The sequence below is a fragment of the Amphiprion ocellaris genome, chromosome 11, assembly GCF_022539595.1.
Source record: "Amphiprion ocellaris isolate individual 3 ecotype Okinawa chromosome 11, ASM2253959v1, whole genome shotgun sequence".
In the NCBI taxonomy this organism is placed as follows: Eukaryota; Metazoa; Chordata; class Actinopteri; family Pomacentridae; genus Amphiprion; species Amphiprion ocellaris.
The window spans coordinates 11743620-11765066 of NC_072776.1; the positions used below are offsets into that span (position 1 = coordinate 11743620).

A 21447-nucleotide genomic window follows, 5' to 3' on the forward strand; every position below is an offset into this window, starting at 1 on the left:
TGCTCCAGAATACATTTCACGCAAAAAAAAAAAAAAAAAAAAAATGGGTGTGTGCCTCTAAATTTGCAGTGTTCTGATAACCCTGCACATCTCTCTCTCTCTCTCTCTCTCTCATGTGGCATTACAGGGCTGTAGCATTAGTGGACATATTAACCTAAATCCCAGAGTGTCCTCAGTGTGTGCCAAGGTCCCTCTGCATGCGTGGAGCTGTCATGTTTATCTGCCCTTCACGTGTGAATGCTAGGGCCAAGGGTGAAAGAGCTCAGGTTGGCAGTGAGGTGACTATGGTGGGGATTACTAAAAAGGCTATTATTCTCTTTTACACACACGCAATGTCTGCTTTTTTCCCCCCAAGCAGCACTGACTGCTCCAATCTCCTGATTGCTGCCGTCTACCCTCATGGGGGCGATGAGGAGCAAATGCATTCTCATTCTCTCCCATCCTTCTCACGACAACATCCTCAACAGCAGTGATTCCAGTCACTATCGTATCAGGGGATCCATCTTTTAGGACTAACTGTCATCAAGGAGCCATAATCAGCTTTGCAATGACTGTCCTCATACGGGATGAAATCACCTGCTCCCACAATACACACAATATGTAATCAGTCTGTGCAGCGGGGAGCTTCTGTCCTCGGTGGAGTGCTGGCATATGCTTTGAGGAGATCTCCTGGCGTACGTCACAGCAAACTAGAACCAAGACTGCCCTCATTAGTGACGTCCCACAGTGGGCAACAGCAAAAATGACAAACATTATGCTGTCAGCTCATGAGAGAACGTTGTACCTGATAAATTGTGTGTGCAAGTAGGGAACGAATATGAGATCATCTTCCTCCTAATTACTTTATATCAATTACTCAGTACCTCAGTATTCATTTATGGGTACTTGGACTGATTCCATTAAAGACTTGAGAAGTGAAATGGCATAAATGAAAGCCACCTGAAGCAACTATAATCACCTCATTATCACCTGAATCTGCAGCTACCTTCGCTTCATGCAGTTTTATAGTGAGTTTCAGGAAAGATGATTCATTTGTCCAACTACCAACAAAACCGTCATTCTTCTGGCTGCAGCAGGCAGCTAAAAAGCTCTAAAACTCACTGTACACTACTTGCTCAGCACCAAACAGTAACAGACACAGAGACGAGACGAGAATTTAGCAGTTGAAAAGCAGGTGGTAGAGACTAAAAACAGAGTGTAAAAAAGTAATTTTTTTTACTGTCGTTGACAAGGTTTTAACAAACCCACAATTAATGATATTGTTCCTCCATAACTTCTATGTAAATAAGTAGCTGTTTAATTGGTAAGTTTGTCAAGTAAGTGTAACTGATGAAGTGTCAATGTTGTGGTCACAGCTTGTTTCTGCTGCCCCTGAGTGGCCAAAATTTAAAAAAAAAAAAAAAAAAAACAGCTTTTGGAGCTTTAAAACTACATACATAGCGTGATACACGGCAGTCAGCATCTGCACCATGAACTCAGGGTCCAGCAGCACACGGTTGCAAGGCTCCCTCCAAAGCTTCTGTTGCTGACGAGGGAATCCACATACACACAACCTGAGGAAGGAGGTGGTTTGGGGGAAAAAAGAGAAGACAAAATCTTAGGGATGTTGTACTGATTGAATAACATTCATTCTAATGTTCTGCTACTGGGAGCATAGCTCAGATGAGAATGGCTGGAAAGAACAACTAAAGGGAACATCAGTCACTTCCTGAATAAACTAAACAACGAAGACACATCAAACAGCGAGCATGGGGAGCCAAATTTGAACTACTTTACATTCGTCTAGGTCTGGCAAGGTTAGACGATGGGGAGTTCGGCGTCTACACTGTGAGACTAAACTCAAAGAGCAAGCCTTGTTCTCCTTGCTCTGAAATCTTCACAGTCACAGTTTGCCATCTGTCTAGACGGAGCTTGCTTCAGGCGTTGTCTATCTGCTCGCTCGCAGTAGGCAACAATTCATATCCTGAACCGTCTGCAGGCTGCTGTGGAACAATCACCGGGGAGTGGCTGCACTACAGAGCCTCATATTGTGAATTCCACATTGATCCTTTCTTCTGTCTCCAGGGTGTCTCAGTGTTTCCAAGACAGATAGACTGAGCCGGGTATCCAGCAGCTAGGTTTTTTATTTGGCCAATCAGATGAGCTGATCGACTGATGTCTAATGAAAGTGTACTTATCAACTCCGCTCGCAGAAAGGGCAGTCATGACTGAGGTGAAAGTACAGCCACGGGGTAGAGGAGGTGATTTAATTGTGATTTTAGGAGAGTAAGTAATATAAAATGTAGAAAAGGAAAGGGTGGTCGCTAATTGGGTATAAAGAAAAGCACGTTTTACACATTTATTTCTCACCGTGAGCTCATCCGACAGACTGACTGATAGGAAGAAAGGGGCATGTAGACCACAGCAGAGTTGTAGCACAACATGAGGAAACACAGCACCTCAAACCTGCAATCACAAAACACAATCAGAAACAAGTACAGCAATACAGATTTTTATTAGGGTCTATTTAACTGAGTAAAACTTAAGTGATATCCTCTCAAATCCAAATCACATCAGCCTCAACTTCTCAAATTTTGTATACAAAGTATACTGACCAATGTGACACCTTTATGGAAGTCAATTATGCAGAGTTTCTCAAGCAATTTATCAGCTCTATGAACTATTAAGAAGTCCGCTAAGCAAACTGCTTGCCTAAGCAGCTTTGTATATTGTCAGCCAGTGTACTGTTTGTAGATGCACGGCCAAATATGCTGCAGTAATCACCCTAAAACTCTCAACACACACCATATCAGCGATGCACACTCAGGACTAAAGCAGAATGTGACACTAAAGATTTAAGGCAACTTGGACTGACAACTTTTGGCTTACTTGTTGCCAAAAGTTTCACAAAGTACTGTTATTGGTATGTGGCAAATACCTATTGAAACATGTAGCTATGAGGCTCTGACATCCTCTAGACTTATGCTTTTCTGTGCTGAATGAACATGTAAGGAAGGTTGTTGCTTAATTGACATGTTTGACGCACAGGTCTGTGCAACACATAGGTGAGATCTGGGAAGTATGTGTGAGTGCTCCTCTGTGAATATCTGTGACCGACAGTTATCCACAACTCCCTTTTCTGCACAGGCCCCAAAGAGCTTGTGAGGGATTTGAGGTGTTAAATGTGTTACTACAACATCCTCATGTTGAGCATCTGTTTGTTGCTGATGAAACAGATGTTGGGCTTAGAATGTAATCAAAAATATTTGCTTTGGCTTTTAGCTTTTGTTGCAAATCTTAATGTTGTGCATATTTTGTTTCCCCAAGTGTGTCCTAGAGTATATGTGTTGATAGAGGACAACCAGGAAAAGGAGATTGAGTATAAGGGCCATAATTGACTGTGTGCACAGGGAGGTAAATGGCCTGGCTGTATATCAACAGTCGGAGTAAACTGGCACCTCTCAGGAGCTTTGGGCTTCCTTCTCATAAACACCATCTCAGGCCCAGCCACACAAATGGATTTCCAGATAAGCTATGAGGCCTGGCCATGCTGAAATCGATTCAGCATATTTATGATGCTCAATTCTCATCATAGCCAGAAGTCACACAGGCTGACCAGTGTTATCTGTGCAGTCCTTACATTATCACATCTGATCGCTCAGAACTGCACGTGTCTGTTTCTGCATGTATGTCACTTTAAACAAACACATGTACGAAGTGCAACTCTGCTCATCTCAGTGCAGCAGAACACCATTTTCTGGCAGCACTTCTGGCAGGCCTCATTACTATTCTAAGATTATCATTCATCCTCAGCAGCAGAGAAAATGCGAGAGCCAAAAAAGCTTTCAGGCCTGCTGAGTCTCACCAGAGGAGGCTGAACGGGACTTAAGGGTTATGATGTGATCATCTTAAAAGGTCCCTTTCATCTTATGTGGAAAGATTTAATGTAAGGTAGAAGAAAATAGTTTACCATGTAGAAATAAATAAACCAGAGAATGATGGCATCCTCCGAGTTGGATTCAGTATGATGATGCTACATGTGTTTCCAAAGCTGGCCCAAATAGCACCACACACAGAGCGCAACGTCTACAAACTACTGCAATTTCATCTCTTTAACGATGTTTGTACTACATCTCAAATGACCCCTTGTACCTGTTCTGGGCAGTGAAGGTCTCTCTTTGAGGGTGGAGGCCGCTGTATACCACTCTGATCAGGTCATGCTGACAGAGAGCTCCCTCGGTCAGTGCCATCGACCCCAGACTAGAAGGCTACACACACATACGAAAAGAAAAACACCGTTAACAAAGCACTTTCCCACCGTTTTGGCTTTTACAAAATGCTAACAGGCAGTGAGAATGACACAGTGCTAACAAGTTCAAATGTGCTGCACTGACAAACCTGGACATCTACTGGGGAAATTCTATGATTAGCGCTCACATTTTATTACAGTGAAATCCCACTGCTGCTGGAGTCCTCACCTTTGACTGGATCACTGTAATTGGCAACACCTGACTTCTTGCTATTGAGCGTATTTGTTGGTTTCTAAGTTTGGAAATGACTAGATTTCAGTCGATAAACTGCTGACTGCACAACTCTTCAGGCAAAAATCCATCTGTTACAATTTTCCCTGTACCTTCTACAAAGTACTTCATGCAACATTAAGGTCATAATTTCTGCAGCAATGCTTTTAAATGACTTAATCCATGCTTCTATTTGAGTCTCCCTACTTTCTTGAAAGGCTTCTGCGAAGCCATTGTGAAAGGTTAGAGTTTAATTAAGTGTTTTATAGTGTTGGGGGACGACATCACCTGATCATGTACATTAACATTATAAAAAGTAACATACACTTTTAACCGTTTTTTTTTTTTTTTGGTTGTGTCATATTTTTACTCACCCTAGGCTCATTTTTTCACTGCATTATTAAGTCCTGTATCTCTATGGAAAAAATAGTTGATCATGGCTAAAAGCAGACAAAGCTCAGCTGTCCAATTAGCAAACTGGAACAATCCACCAAATAATAACCGTCTTGCTAAAGGCTTTGTTTTCAAATATGTAAAAATCTTATGATGGTTAAAATGTCTTTCCCTTGTGGGCTTATTATAAGCTATTCATCGCTTTAAGCAGAGTGAACTGGCCAATTGTAAACGAACCCCTCTGAACTCTCTGGAGCTTTGGGGCGCTTTTTGCTCCTGACATATTTATATTCACTGTGGGCTCATTTTTGACTGGTCCTACACTTCTACGGAAACAGCACAACCATGACTACAAGCAGAGACTCAAAAATGTCCTCGGTTCAGTATGACATGGTTACACAGTCACAGACAATTTAAAAAAAAAAAAGCAAAGCAAAAACTAAAATTTTATGTTGTTGATTAGTTACTTTACAAAATTTAAAAACAACCAAGAACCAACAGGTATGACCAATACTAGAAACCCGCTGATGGGTTTTAGGGTACAGAGGGTTAATTGTTGACGAACGCTGCTATATATTTAGTTGCATATAATCAGAGCGAGGCAGAGGTCATAATCTGGTGGATCATGGGATCGGATGCATCAGGATTTGGGTGGCTTACCATGTCTTCTAAGCAACTTTCCTGGGGGAATCCTGAAGACACAGAACCCACTGTCCACAATTACAGAGGATGTATTTATATGTAATCTGAGCTTCATCTTTAGAATATGTCTTCAGTACTGGGACCTTTGTACAACCTCATAGCTCCCATCTTCTCCAGACATCTTCTGGTTCTGTAGGTGTTCTTTGGTTTCATTATTACTGGCAACAAGTATAAATTGAATACTACAGGTATAACTTGTATTGCCTGGTATTGCGTCTAGAAATACAGGTTGATATGACAATATGCAAATCACTCCTAAAACTTCTTTTTCTTTCTTAAGCAAAATAGAAAGACGAAGACGTGCAGGCAATGACTGAGCTGAATCTAAAATTACATCTAAGTGAGAATATGCCACAGGGCCACTTAATTCTGATGGTGTGTGGAGCAAAAGTCACCCCTAAATTGAATTGATATTCTGTCCTAAGTATCTTGTGAGGCTCTGAGCAGAGAAGGAGAGGACGACAGATTAATTTAAAAAAGAGAGAGAGAGAGAGAGGCTGGAGTGTATGTCTAATGCTGGGCGCCTGGGGATAAGGCCACGTGATGTGCAGAGCCTTACTACAGCTGAGGAAGCTTGTTGTGACTCATACACACACACATACACACCAAACATCCCCCTCCTCCTTCCTCCATGCTTCCTTCATTCCCTCAGCATGGAGGGAAGAGCCTCTCAAGCTTGTAATTACAGCGATAAATCGCCCTCAGCACACACCACACACTGTCGTCTCATCAACGCTCACACACACATACAGAGATGAGCACCGACTGAAGGCTGGAACACTGTATGAGAATATTCACTTTCTGCTTTGGGTAGTAAAACCACCCCAAAAATGTGGTCGTCCACCATCTGTAAATGGTCATAGGTCTACATGTCCTGTTAAACACGTAGCTAATGAATTCCAGGTCAACACCACTATCAATACCAAGCTCAGGCTCTGTAGTCAGGTCAGAAGTTGGCAATATGACCAAAAACAGCAACTAAAACAGCATGAAAGAGTGGAATGAAGTGAAAATACAAGTACTCTCATTTTGAAATGAAAAGAAATCAGCATGTGCACGCATTATCAAGTGCTTCTTTTAATTAAATTTGTTAAAAAAATTTTGTTCCGGCACACAGATAACGAAGCTGTGGAGGTGAGGTTAATGGAAATAGACTTCCAGTCGTGTCAGAACACTGAGGAGGTGCCATCTTCCAAATAGTCACTTAAATAAGTCTCTCGGCCAGTCCAACAGTTGCAGAGAGGAGACACGGTGAAAGAAGAGAAAGTGAGAGTGGGGAGAGATAAAGTCAGGAAGAGTGTAATAATCTACTTGTGAAGAGTCCTACCTCGTGATATATCGATGGTTTGGATAGAGATGGGATTGTGAAAGAGAGGAGCTTGCTGTTTCCATCTTTGTCCACAATCTCCTGCAAAACCAAAGAGAAAAAGGAAAAGACAGAAACGTTGTGTCACTGAGTGAATGAAGAATGGTATTTATTAACAGCCTGGTATTCCTATTTATATTTATAGTTAGGAAATTGCTGATTTGAATGAAGGTGTCTCCCTTCACCCAGTTCATCTCTCTTCAGTGGACTGGGTGCAGCATGTGATTAGTAACTTGGTAGCAGTGAACACCGTGTCCCTCCCATTGTCGAGCTGCTGCATGACCATTCTGTTGGTACATGTTATTGAGTGTGACAGATTAAATGTCACTGCCAGCACTCTCACCACTCAATTCCAATTTCACCCTGTGATACATAACACAAAGATTAATGCGTGTCTGAAAATGATTCCATTTCTAAAAGTAATGCCTGATTATCTCCACCGGTCAAAACCGCAGTCGAAATGATAAAATACATTCACAGATATACAGCGGAGTAAACCAGTTATGTGCTGCTGAAAAGGACTAAAGTGGTGTGTAGGAGTTAACAAAACATTTTTTCTACTACACGTGAGCATGGTGTGCATTGATTGAGAAACTGTCTGGGGTTGGGTTGGACAAAGCGAGCCGAGTCCTTTTTTCTGGCTTTATTGGCTCTCCTCATGTTATCCATCTGCCCATCCAGGCATCCATAATCTAGATTCTGGAATGTGGTACCAAACAGGCTTTACGTCTTTTATCTCCACTTTTCTCTGAGGGCGCCTTTGGGTTGGTTCAGCCCTTGTTTTGTCCTTCACTGGCTCACAGTACATCTCTGAATATGTGATGGGACTGCTGAGGCCGAAGCTGTTTATCAAGGCTCAGCCATCAATGGAAAGAGGTGTGTGAGCACGTACGGTACACATGTGTGTGTGTGTGTGTATGTATGTGTGTGTATGTGTGTACGTGCTTGCGTGTGTTGAGTGGTACGGACACAGAGGAATAAATTATGCATGGATATACTCTTAGCTGTGCTGGCTGACATGGAGATCTTTCTATTGATATATTTAGCTCTCAGCCCATTTCCCCAAGGTTTTCTGGTGATGCAATGTATCTCAGTTCTATCCATTAACCAGGGTTTTCCCTGTAGGTCATCTTTGTCAACAGATCCTAACCTCACCAAGGCTCTTCTTATATTAGGTCTAAAGATTCGTGTGATTTACATCAACAGTTTTGGACTTTTACCAACTGCAAAAATCTATTCAAAGCTATCTTCACGATTGTAAAAACATGTAATTGGATATGTTTAAAAGGTGCCACTAAATGGTAGATATGGGATGAGGTGGGGACAGAATTGAGAACAAAAAAAAGAAGTTCTTTGTTGACTGACAGCGATCAATAAAGGTCCTGGATATCCAAGTGTCAGATAATGAGTTTTAGGGGTTAAGTTCAAAATCAGGACATTGTGACCTTCACTGCTGCTCATTTAAGATCATAGTAAATACAATGCTATGACTCCCTGTCAGGGTCAGTGACAGAACAGAGTTCCTCAATCTGAAGGGGCACTTTATGTGGACAATTCTCACAGTCAGTGTTCTCCACACCCGGGCGCTCAAATGCAGTCTTAAATCCAGGGTCCTAAAACCAAGGCAGCCTAAATAAACAGAAGATTAATAAAAACCTACCTGTCAAGTACCTTGAAAAAATGTGTATAAGTGTTTGGCAAGCTAACTGTGGTCACATCTAATACCAATTTTAGTTTTTCCTGTTTATATTTTGTACTACACTTGTAGCACAGTAACATATCTTACAGCTAGCATCTTTACAATTCACAAGCTTGAACCTATATCTTCTAAAAGGTCACGTCTTTGCCCCTTTCACCACCTTCACCAGACCCAGAAAGGCTGACACCTACCAGGTTATAGATGCCGAGGAGGAGGGCCTCGATGCAGCCATTGCTCTGGCGATCTCTGCTGGCAGTGATGCGCAGATAGACCCACACCAGCTCAGGCAGGAACTGCAGCGTGAAGCGTCGCAAGCGGTCCTCGGAGCTCCGGTACAGCTCGAACAGCTGGTGGCACACAGGCTCCAGCAGCTGGATTGCAGGTGGAAATAAGTGCACGCAAATTAGCAACAGGTCTGACACCTTACTGGAATTTGCACCATGGCTGTGACATTCTTCTAATGAGGTAATTAACAAGTGTTTAATTCATTCATGTTATCGCTCTACTGGCCTGAATTTGAGTCATTAACAAACCAGGAACAATCCACCAAATAATAGCCATCTCTATAAATTTTCATCTAGCAGCCTTTCTTTTTAAATTTGTAAAATCTTATGATAAAGCTGCTATCCTTCTGTGGGTTTACTATAAAAAATATCCTCTGTAGTGTAGCAATCTGACCAGTTTTAAACGAACCCTTCTGTTGTGGCCATTTTTATGAAATTTTGTCCTTTACAAAACCTGGAATCATGTGTTACCAACTAGAGATATTTTACCATTACACTACATTTTTAATTTGCTTCCATACCTTTGTGTTATGTATTCTGTCTAAACAAAGTCTGCATTTTAGTCGAACAGACAAAACATTTTTGTTAAGTCACTGTTGGTCATAGCTGAGTCAGTCATGGCTTCTCAGCTGTGCTGAGGAACACAGAAGTTTTTGTTCACTACAGACTTTCACTTGAGCAAATGGTTCATTTTGGGAGAATTTTCAGATTAAACATAAAGTCATTTTGATGAAAAATCACAATTTTAAGCCAAGATTTGGCCAAGTTGTCAAGGGCCGTCAGAGAGTTGAAAATCTGATTTTGGGGTTCAGAGGGTTAAGTAAATAGATATGACTGTATGAGCAATATGTATAGGTGGAAAGGATTTGATATCCCTAATAAAATTTTCTCTCATGCTGAGGTTTGACATCGCTTCCGTAGCAACCTTTTTTAATAGTCATCAGAAATACTTTGAGCCAGCTAAAATTTAAAAACTGGAATAGGTGGCATTTCTATCGTAGTAAGACAGGATGGACAGATAGAGGGAAAGCGTTGTTGCTAGTCAATAGCGGGAGGTGTGTGGGAGCAGAGGGGTGGAGAATAATTCACTACAATGGACAGATGTAGTCTCAGGGGAGCCAGCTGAGCCAATGTGTTTATACCATGGAGGGGTCAGTGAAGTGAGTGCCTACGCAGCACTACTCTGTAAGTGTGCCTGTGTGTGCTGTAACGTGGCTGACCAGGAAATAAGCAACAGCTCATTAATGAACTACGAAAGGCACTTGCCCACCATGTCATCAGCAATAAAACAAAACAATACACCCAAACATGTAACAGTCAAGCACACTTTACAATCTGTCCTCCTCTTTCTCTATCACACACACACTTGTCTCAACATTAATGGGATTGTGCAGTCAGACTGACAGCACTAATGGAATTTAGACCCCTGGTCGTTTGACACCCAAATTTGACCGTGAAATAGAGGGGAAAACGGACGGAGACAGAACTGGAGGCACCGACTGTATCATTAGAGCCAAATTAAAGTCCTGCCTGAGGCCTTCACTTAAAAATTGTGTCGTCAGGTCCTTTAAAGCAAAAAAAAACAAACAAACAAAAAACAAAAAACATGTTTAGCTATACAAGGGTAGGAAACATCTATGTGAAAAAATAAACTCTGAGATGCTTGCGTGTTCCAGTGTGACTGAGCACGCAGCTTTTCCAGTGCGGGCAGCAGATGGTCTAATTTGTCGAATCGTGTGGTTGTGTGTGTGTGTGTGTGTGTGTGTGTGTGTGTGTGTGTATAGAGGGAACACTATGTACCATCTCACAGGTAGTGTGGCTGACACCGCCACTGTGCCGGTCCATCAAACTCTCACATGACAACAGAGCACGCCTGTGTTTTAGTATGATAGTGCACCCTGCAGACACAGCTGTGTGTCAGTTTCTTGCTCAATGCCAAATGAGACATCATCATGAGAGTCACAAGCAACGCAGTTCCTTGAGCTGAAAACACATCCATGCTTGGGACTGTCAGTGTGTGCGTGTCCTCTGTGTATCACCTCGTTGTTGGGGTCCTGGATGACTCTGTAGAGTGCCGGCACCAGGGACTTCTTCAGATGAAGGCTGCCGGCGTAGCTGGGGATGTGGGTTTCTGGTAAGGACTTCAGAAAGGAGAAACGAAGGATAGTTGAGCAGTGGCACACAGTTTGTATATTTCTGCACAACACTGTCTTGGCATAAATATAACAGAAAAAAACCCCAAATATTATCTGCAATGTTAAGATATACTGGAGTAATCCTGTCCTTGGCAGAGCATAATGCCACAGCTGCTTTGTGTGTGTTGTCACCCAAGTGTGTCTGTGCGTTTGAGTTCCTCCCATTGAAACTGTTGAACCTCCACATGCTAAACAGACTAAAGGCTGGGTTATGCTTTCCGCATGAATGTGATGTGCTGAAATGAGACACTTGGAAATCTGCTCAAGAGAACGTGTGTGATTTTATACTCCATGCAGCATCTGCTCCCAAACTGCAGGGGACAATTTACTGTAAACACACATGTACCGAGTCTACTCTAGTACTAAATGAGAATAGAAAAAGTTTGCTATCGTTTACATTATCTACAACGTATCATTTTACTGAATAGTTGCATTGCAGCGGTTAGTTTTAATTTCACGCCATGAATTGTTCATAACCCGGTTATCACTGTGACCTCTGTGTGATGAATCATATAAATGCCTGTATTTCTGAACTTCTGCTGCTAGGAGCTCCTGTTCTTCCGCCAGTTTTCCGTGCGTCTCTGTCCACATGGTTAGAAAAACTCGGAGGTGCATGACACAGAAATTTTCCGCTGGAGAAGGGCTATGTGAGGGGGCGTGGTTGCTAAAATGATGTAATTTGTCCGCACCGAGCCACACGGGCCTCGCGGATGCGTCAAGCATAAACAAGCTTAAGAGTGACCTCAGACACTGCATGAGAAAAGTGAAAGCACGGCTGGGTGACATAGCTGAAGTCTGTCAGCTTTCAGCGCACCTCCTGGAGTGCATCACTTATGTGGTGGTTATGGTGAACACAGGTCATGGGTGCTTTTAAAACACAAAGTCTGTCTTGCAAGCACTGGTTCCTGCTGGGTGCAGACTTTATGAGGTGCACAGATAAGGGTTGTGAGAGGCTCAAGCGGCCGCTGAATAACGCGCCGCAGGAGACCTGTACGGCAGCCAGGGGAGAATAATGTAGGGTGAAGGGGTGATCAAGGTATGACAGGCTGTTCATAAGTCAGAAAGTGAGCATCCTTTATTCTGCTCTCCATGGCATCTTATGCATTTACATGAAACTATAATAATAGTCGATCAAACTATTTTATTATTATATATGAAGTCTCCGTCACTGATACAATAGACGAGTGGTTCCAAACCTATTTGGCTTGAAGCCAGCCTATAAGCTGCACCTCCAGAAGTCCAAATCTGTGAATATCTTTCCAACTTTTCTGAAATGTGTTTTGTTTCCTGATGTCTCTTTAATTGGCTTGGCTTCATGCTGTCATTTGCTAGCATTTCACCACAAATAACACATGCGGGTTGAATTCTGTCTTGTCCTTCAATAAAACCAAATTTAAGGTAACTTTCGAGGTATAGCCAGAGGGTTTTTTTTTTGGTACTGATGAAACATTGTTTCCTTCAGTAATTTTCTAACTGCACGCGAAAATAATGAATCTGGATGAGCTAGCGGGCCAACCTTAAGAAAGCAGACAGAGGTTGAGAGGTCAAGGAGGTGTAGCCATTGAAGCAGCAAAGGATTTTTGAGAAAAGACCAAATAAACATGTTTTAAAAATGTTTTATAAGTAGATTTGTGATGATACAGTGAGTCTGTTCCTCTGATTTTATCCAGAACGTGAAAATCTAATTTTTGTAACCTCAGAGCCTCAGCGCAGACAAAGCTTTGCATACCCCCTCTAATCTCTGGTGTCCTGCCTAGGGGGGCGCGGGCCCCAGGTTGGGAACCACTGCAATAGACTATTGCTTTATTGCCCAGGCTTATGAGAAAGTGCAGTCGAGAGCCTTAAACAAGTGCTTCAAAAACATAGAATTAAAATGAAAAAAAACTATTTTGTTCATGCAATGTATCTAATTTATTTGCATTCATTTTATTTTAACTTTGCTGAACTTTTTAGGCGCACACTGAGCAGAAGGCACACAAGTGGTGCAACGGAGACGTGTCAAGTGAAGACAACATTAGATGAGTTGTGGATAGATTATTTTTTGTTGGCTCTTATGTACACAACCTTTCTGCTTGTAAATGAAACATGAAAGCAGGGGAAAAGGTGTGGCTGAGCTTGAGGCACCAGTTTGTTTTGGCCAGCATTTCTGCACAACACCAGGACTCTGAAACTAATCCAGAAACCTAAGATGTGCTCGTCATTCATTTCATTCTTCAAAACTTTGATTTTTCCTACTGTAAAAATGTGGCTTGATGAATAAGTCTGAGTCTCTTAGGCAGCACCAAGAAACATTTTGGAAAATGTGTCTAAATTACAGAGTGGGAGAATCAAATGAGCATATTAAGTGAAAGTTAAATGGATGGTTTCATAAAAAGATAACCTTTTTGATAACAAAACTCTTTAAAGACATTGAACACAACAGAGTGATGATGTAAGACATGCTCAGAAGATCCTGGGGTGATACATTTGAAATGGTCAAGATTGTGTGTCGTCTGCAGATGACAGAAGGCAGAGATAGCCTCTCAGCAGGGCAGCGTGGCCATTTTTAGGACAGAACACAATGTGCCCAGTCTGCACCACTCTCTCCATGAGTCATTCCAATTTATTCATCCTATTCCCTTCTTTTCATAAGTTTATGCCCTCTTCCTTCACCCCCTTGCACTACACAGTAATTCCTTCTCTTTAACTTGTGTTCCCTTCACACTTAAGTGTTTTACTAGCATGTTAAATACATGTTTGGAGATGATTTATGATTGGTAAAGTTACAGACTTCCCAGACTTGAAGTAAAAGTGACATCAACAAGAAAAACTTGCTGAGTATCACATTCACTCTATGAGCAATATATGCACTGATACAGATTCACAAGGGAATCTTATGCTTGTGGGATACAGACTAACCAGTGAAACCAGACCCAGTGCATAAAGAAAGAGCAACAGAGAAAAAACCTGGTGATGAACATTTGATTGATGAAGGTTAGGTTTGCATCAGCCAGAGTGAAGAACCTTCTTTTGTTTAAAGAAATTTTGTAAGATTTAGTTGCACTTCAGCATCAGTGAATGGTAGTGAAGTGTGTAGCTGAAGTATATTTGTAGCTCCCAAACAGTATTAATAAACAAGACTTAAAAACAACTGGGAGTCACCCTAATAAAAGTAAAACATCACCTGACTACAGCAGCAATAGTCTGATTAGATTTGGTCATCATTCTTTTCACATGACTGTTTCACATGAATAACAAACCTCAGGCCACTCCTGAATTCTCTGAATTACACAATAAGATAAGATTCAACCACTGTTATCATTGTATACAGTACAATGAAACTGAGTCTTTTTGCATATCTCAGCTTCTTTAGTTTTGTTGTGTATGAAACCCCAAAATTGTGATCCATGTTTTTAAGACTGTCAATGGTACACTATAGTTACAAGGTGAAAATATTCATGAGTGTTCCAGGATATAAAAAACACCATACAGACATGTTAAAAAGGTAAAAAAAAAACCCCCCAAAAAAAACATGACTTTTACCAGAGGGAAACCTTAACCAAAGGTTCATGTCAATAGACTGCTAATGCTAATTTTAGCCTGCTGCCACTAACAGCTGAAAGTGCAACTGAGCTTTAATCTATATGAGAATAGACAAATGGCATTGTGTAATGCATACACATTTGAGCTCACATTCAGACACTACAGCCTGGCAAATGAAACAACAAACAGCAGTACAACTATTGATACATTTCACCACAGATCAGGCACTTTTAAAGGTAGCTGAAATTGACTTTGTTTTGAATATTTGAGTTGATATTTGTGTTGATTTCATCAGTTATTGGCATGTGAGTCATATGGCAGCGATCGAGCAAGAGTTGCACAGTTCTTGCAGATCACTGGGAGATTACTGTAATCCGAATAATGGCTTGTGTGTGTGAAGCCTGCTCACAATGTGCATGCCTGAAAACAAAAATAAGCCTCAGTGAAAGCATGACGAAAAGTTAAAAAAAAAGATGACTGTAAATGATGTCTCACAGATTACATCAAGATGTACCTGCATGTGAGATGGAACAAAAACTGCTTCAGGTACAGTTTACATGTAGCACAAAGAGCTGATCAAAGTGAAGCAGATTCTGACAAACTGAAGCTGACCTGGGCTCTTAACAGCCTTGAACTGTCCACAGTTCTTGCTTGCATTCACTAAATTTAATTACACTCTACAAAGGACTGAAATGTTAAAGTGGTGACTTGCACACACTTGTACGCCGAACACTCTGCTTCATCACAGCTGTTACACCCACAGTGTGTGGTTTCTCTGGATAAATGCCTCCAGGAGTACATTTCACTGTCATGACTCATGAATGAGGACAGAGGAGAGGAGGGCTTTTACCTTGAATTCTGAGAGCCATTCTTCGACAACACCGCGCTCTGAACCCAGCATCTTCTCCAGAGACCCCCCCTTGGCTGCCTGGGGGACAAAGGGAGATAAAAGGGGGAGGAGGGGGATACAGTGATGAGGGAAGAGGGAAAGAAGAACAGTTAGAGGACACAAATGAAGAAAACAGTGCTGATTATAGAGTACAGAGTAATGCAAGAGCATGATAAAGCACAATACCAGTGTTTATCATGTGCAGCCATTTACTACATGCACATTTAAGTACGCATACATTACTTCACAAGCATCTTCTCAAGCTGTTTTTTTCTGTCCCTACTGAACAAGTTCTTCTCCATCACAGTGAGCATTCAGTGACTTTTTAATTCATTTTTTTCAGTCAAAAATCAGGTCAAGGCACAGTTTGATTTCAAAAGGACGAAGGGTCTCTCAGGGAGCTGTGTTCTGGAGTTTGAGGGGGTACATTATGCTTTTCATGTCAACATGAATGCAATTGTTTTCCGCCGGTGACTCTCAGTCCTGCATAATACAGCTGCCCATGAGCACATAATGCATCACTCCAGAAGATTACATAAACTGGCCTGAGATTATAATCAGCAATACTACATCATGATCCTGACAACAGATAAAGGCAACCACATGCTAACTGTGGAGAGCTTACAATTTAAAATCTTGTGCAGTTTCAAATATATACAAAACAACAACTGGAAAGCAGCAATTTCATAAAAATAAATAAATGCATACTATAATATACAGCGGTGCTAATTGTACATCAGGTGAATGCGACACGTGAAAACACTAGCATGGTTCTCTGACACCTCTAGAAGCGCTGATGCTGGCCACAGTGTTACATAACTAGTCACCACAGTGACCTTACCTGTCACCATGGATAAGTAAAGACATGAACCACCACAGGCCTTCATATGAGCTTTCACTTGATGATTTAAGCCTGAGTCTATTTCTGGTGATCGCTGCTCGTGAGTTCTAATAAAACCTTGTGCAGACGCAAAACTTCACAGGGCAGCTCGAAAGAGTGACAAAGTTAAAAAACTAACCCAATAAAAACCATGCTTAATTAAACTGAGTGTCCTTTTCCATGCTTCACAATGCCATAAAACTAGAAATTTCACTCTGCTAACTGTTAAGGCACATTTTAATGTTCATACAACATCAGGAAAAATGAGTTCTGAGATAACAAAAGACATATTCTGTTTTCAGGCTGCAAGCGGACTAAAATTAACTTGGGCAAATTGCCAAAAATAACAGGCCATTTCTCCATCAGACCTCATCCCATGGAAAATATATTCTCATTAGTCATCCCATAAAAGGTTTGCTGTGAACGAGGCATGTGTCTCAGCAAGTGAGTGAGCGTGTGAGGATTTGTGGAGTGAGAGGTGGTGAACAATCACAGGCTCCAGTGACAGTTTGGATACAGACTGTAGGTGATGTTGCAAGGAGCCCTGTGTGCCAAGCTGGCAAAATGGCAGAAATGAATAACACTTATGTAATGGCAGATGCACACTGTAGCTTACAGTTGACAACATTTTTTCTCATGATTCAACACTCTTCACAAGCAAACATTATTATGATTAAGCTACCAGTATTAACCTTGAGGAAACAACAACCAGAGCAGTGAAAGTGCATTAGCGTAGGGCTGTCACAAGCATGACATTTTAGTTGACAATTAACTGTCACACAAGTAATTGTAATTAACAATTCAATTGTCTTTTTCTGTCCATTTCATGCCTTTATTAGTTTCAGATTAGTGGTATTAGTGCCTTTTAATGAAACCTTTTTGCTGCAAATCCGACAAACTGCCTCCTCGAAGTTAGTGGCCTCTCCTGTTTCATTTGGCTTAAAACCAAAGTCTGCCCACAGAACTGCTATGGTGTTTGGATATACAACTAAATCCATCACGTTAATGCGAACAGATGCTCAAGGAAATGTAGTCAGACGAATATAACATGGTGGAAAACGTGGAAATAGTGCTTAAAATACGCCACTTTTGTTTTTTTTTCTTATTTCATTCAGCTGTTTTCATCCAGCTGAACGGAAATGATTCTCAGGATTATGCAAACTCATTTCGGTCATGTAACCTGCTGTTAACTTGTATACCAGCGCCTACACACAACTGGCACAATACTATAGATACAAGTCTTTTCAGATGAGGAAAATCCTTGACTGGAACTGCAATGACAAAAATTATGTGCTGAGTGAGTCATGGCTTTAATTTCTATAAATATAAGTCAAATATTACCAAAACATCGACCCTCAGCATGTTCTATGCCTTATTTAGGGAAAACTTTTGTGTCCTCGTCAATGATTTTGTCACCCAAAGGACAAGACGTCATTTTAAGCACTCTTTGAAAGAAACATGAGATTGTTTTCTTACCTCAGTTACCTATGTTAAGCTGTGACAGCAGTGCAGCCTTTGTCATTAGAAAAACTGTGCTGCACATAAGACTGTTGTGGATTTACGTTGATGGGATTATGGATTAGGGCTTACTCAGTATATTCTCACTTCAAAGTGGGAAGATCCCACTTAATATTTCAGGCATCAGCTTGTTGGCTTATTGTAAGATGTTCTTCTACAGCCAACACTCTAATTCTTTTTCTCTCTCAGTCTTTTTATCAAATACTGTGGATGTGACGGTAATCTTCAACTGCCATAGATAGTTCAAAGTGTCATTATACAAGGGTTGAAACCAGAGATTAAATGCATGCTGCTGTACCAGTGTGGTATGACAGCTCATCGTGGTATCACACATTGATATAAAAGAATATATTTGTGGTAACATCTGGGTATTTGTACTGTTATTTTGGTCATTGTACAGGTGCCGCAGTCAATAAAGATAAATACAGCCTCTGCTCAAGTGCTTTACAATGAGCTGTTTCATCACTGCATGTGATTTCATGTTGTAATTTTAAGTACTAATGAAAAATTTTCCAGATCTAACCAATTTACTCTTTGCCTTACGCTTCTGCCTTGGCACAAAAACGTGCTCCCATAACATGCGGCATGTGACAGAGGGGAGTTGTAAATAAACTCATTCCAGCTTTATCTGGGTCAGAGCTAACTTTCTAACGTGCAAGTTAACAGAACTGAGACTACAGAGATTGAGTCTGTTTTGTAATATTTTTAGAGATTAAACAGGCACTTATTCAGACAGTTAGGCCGATTAGATGCATAAAGCTGTTTAGGTTCAACACTAAAAAGTTGTATGTGGTGAAAATTGAGAATATGCATGCACAGAGTTTGCCAGAATAAGCAACTACTGCTATCTTAAAAGTCCAAAACTCTATAAAACTGCACGGTCAAAGTCCTAATGCTCAACAGCTCTGTTTAATCTTACTTATTAAACCAAACACAATACAGCCATGAGGATTTGCACTAACCCTTAACGAAGGATTTACATGCTCTAATAAAATGTAAGCAATGTAACATATGTAAACCTCTTTATTGTGCTTGCATAAGACGGCTGGTAGTAAAGAAAGTAAAACACAAATGAATGCTATAATCAAAACTGTAGCCAAGGCCGCTATTCATGAGAAAGAGAAGATAAAAGCTTCAAATAAAATGAAGGAAAATAAAGCTAAAATCATAATTTAACTGTCTGATTCATATCTCATCTATTATAATATGACTAATGTTGGCAAAGACAGTCATATGACTAATGTTTTGAAAGAGGTACTTTTTTAAACATCAGCCAAAGAAGTATCTTTTAGAGTTTTATCTTATGAAATATGTTCAGTTCACAGCTTGTTGGCCTGTTCTTCTCATATTTGGCCTTCCAACTAAAAGTAGCTGAAGGTTGACTGTAAATACTCCACATCCAGAAGAAAAATTTCACCTTTACTTACTATTTGCTGCAGCAGTCAAGAGACACACCAGTATTTTAAACCAGTGTTTAGAGGTTGCGACCTAAACCAAACCCATCACAAAATAATGCAGAACTCTCAAGCTGGTGCAGATAAGCATGAAATTATTACAAAACAGGCCCAGAGAAGCAAGATAACGGCTTTTCTGCGGGACTGGAGGGAGACAGAGATCATGTTCACTGCTCAGAGCAGATGATGATGATATGAAGCAGTGAAATCTTATTGTGAGTACACTGCTCAAATCTGAGTCTGTGAATTGAAAGGCTCCATTTAGTAAGCTTGTTCAGCTCTTTATGAAAGGCTGACTCATTCATTTCCTCTGGCTTGTCAAACTGTCAAAGACTCGCTGAGGTGAAATTCTCCATCGCCAGTGCAGGCTTATCAGTTACCATGGGAACAGCAGTCAAAAGACTTTCGGGCTGTGACAAATATTCACCAACAATAACTGTTCATTTTGTTCAATTTAGATTGAATTGCTCTCCAAAGTGTATAAAGTGGAGGGCCAGAGCGGAGACTAAAGAGACTGAATTCAAGATCTGAAGATCTGATGTTAAAATCTGTTTTTATCCTCCATATGTTAGCAGCACCGTAACACTACAAGAGATAAGTTATGGTGTTTTAGGTTGCTGCTTTTTCGATTAAACTGCATAACTGCAGAAGACAAAATAAAATAAGAGGAAAACGCAAAAGGCTTCATCATGATAGAACATCTGTAACAGCAAGGATAAGTAAAAACATTATCTGTCCATCAGATTTTCAGAGGAAGAATCGCCAATAACTTAACTGTCAACAACTAACATATGTTAAAACAGCTTGTGCTACAGCTGGTGAATGAGTGCACATCAAAAATACTCATTTTACAATAGTTCATATCTATATGCCTGATGCATATTTTATTCCCCTTATCTTTAAAAAAATTGGGAAAACTGTTCTAAGAAGCAGTAAATGAAAATGTGTGATTCCTGGAGTTGAATATTGATTCAATAATTGTTAAAAAATAAATAAATTGATGACAGAAGCTAGGCAAGATAAACAATATGAATTACGCTGTAAATGAGAAATTGATTTTTTTTAGCCTAATGGCAGAAGAACAAATGGATTCAGATGATAAAAAACAAAATAGTAGACAGTTGTAGAGGCATGTCATCGACCCTAACGTGCTCACCTCAGTGTCCCAGAACTCAAATCTCCACTAGGAGAGGCAAATGGTTCTCCACGGTACCACACATCTGTCACTCGCTGAGGGTCACCTGCAACAACAAGGAAAAAATGACCCATCAGTCAGAGCATCAAGGGCACAGCTGACAGAGGAAACTGATCATCTGCATAGAAAAGCTGTTCACATATTGCTTGAAAGCAGCATGTACGAGTTTGTGTGGTATTAGGGGCCAGTTAAAGCTCTATACAGATACTCAGCATGGCAGAAAACAACTTGGACCAAAATCACTAGAATTTTAAAATGATTGTGCATAAAATCAATGCAGGGAAGGATGTAGCTGAAATGCCAGCAGCATTTTAGGAACAAGAAAATACTCCTGTTAAATCAATTCTGTCTTTTAGTAACTGACACCTGGGTATGACCTCTAAGGGGTGTGCATTAATACCAGATCAAAGTCATAAAACTAGAGAATCATTATAACAAGAAAATATCAGCTTACGCTGTCAGGATGTATGAGTTGATATTCCACTGCTGTTGCCATAATCTGCCAGTCAATGATGCAAGCTAAATAAGATTATATAACATAATACTGCAGAAAAAGTCCTTTCCCTGAAATGTCTTTCTGTCCAAACTGGGTTAAAATAATAAAAGCTTTACAAATAAACTATAAAACAGGACTGCATACATATTATTCTGCAAAATATTTTCCTAATTAATGAATTGTTTGGTCTATTACACATCGCTTGGGCTGAAAACTTTAAAACCTATCACTGTATCCTAGAACACAAGAACATGTCATTAAACATCTTACTCTATCAAAAAATAAAACAGTCTAAAATCCCCCAAAATTTTATTTACAGTTCAAGATCATGAAAAGCAGCAAAATATATTTCAGA

The 21447-nt window shown here is 40.5% G+C and overlaps 1 protein-coding gene across 5 annotated transcripts in view; it reads right to left on the bottom strand.

The window, feature by feature from the left end:
• Positions 1–21447, bottom strand: part of LOC111575583 (hyccin 2) — a 46618-nt gene that overhangs the window by 10185 nt on the left and 14986 nt on the right. For 4 of the 5 annotated variants that reach the window (XM_055015534.1, XM_023280804.3, XM_035953073.2 and 1 more), the window contains exons 2-9: positions 20558–20642; positions 15511–15588; positions 10983–11084; positions 8851–9030; positions 6922–7002; positions 4132–4247; positions 2350–2445; positions 1437–1553 (exon numbers count right to left, since the gene is read on the bottom strand). In XM_055015534.1, coding sequence (XP_054871509.1) covers positions 1437–1553; positions 2350–2445; positions 4132–4247; positions 6922–7002; positions 8851–9030; positions 10983–11084; positions 15511–15561 — 743 coding nt within the window. In that variant the 5' untranslated portion in view covers positions 15562–15588; positions 20558–20642. The remainder of the gene's footprint in view (positions 1–1436; positions 1554–2349; positions 2446–4131; positions 4248–6921; positions 7003–8850; positions 9031–10982; positions 11085–15510; positions 15589–20557; positions 20643–21447) is intronic. The other variant, XM_055015535.1, reaches the window with a different exon arrangement.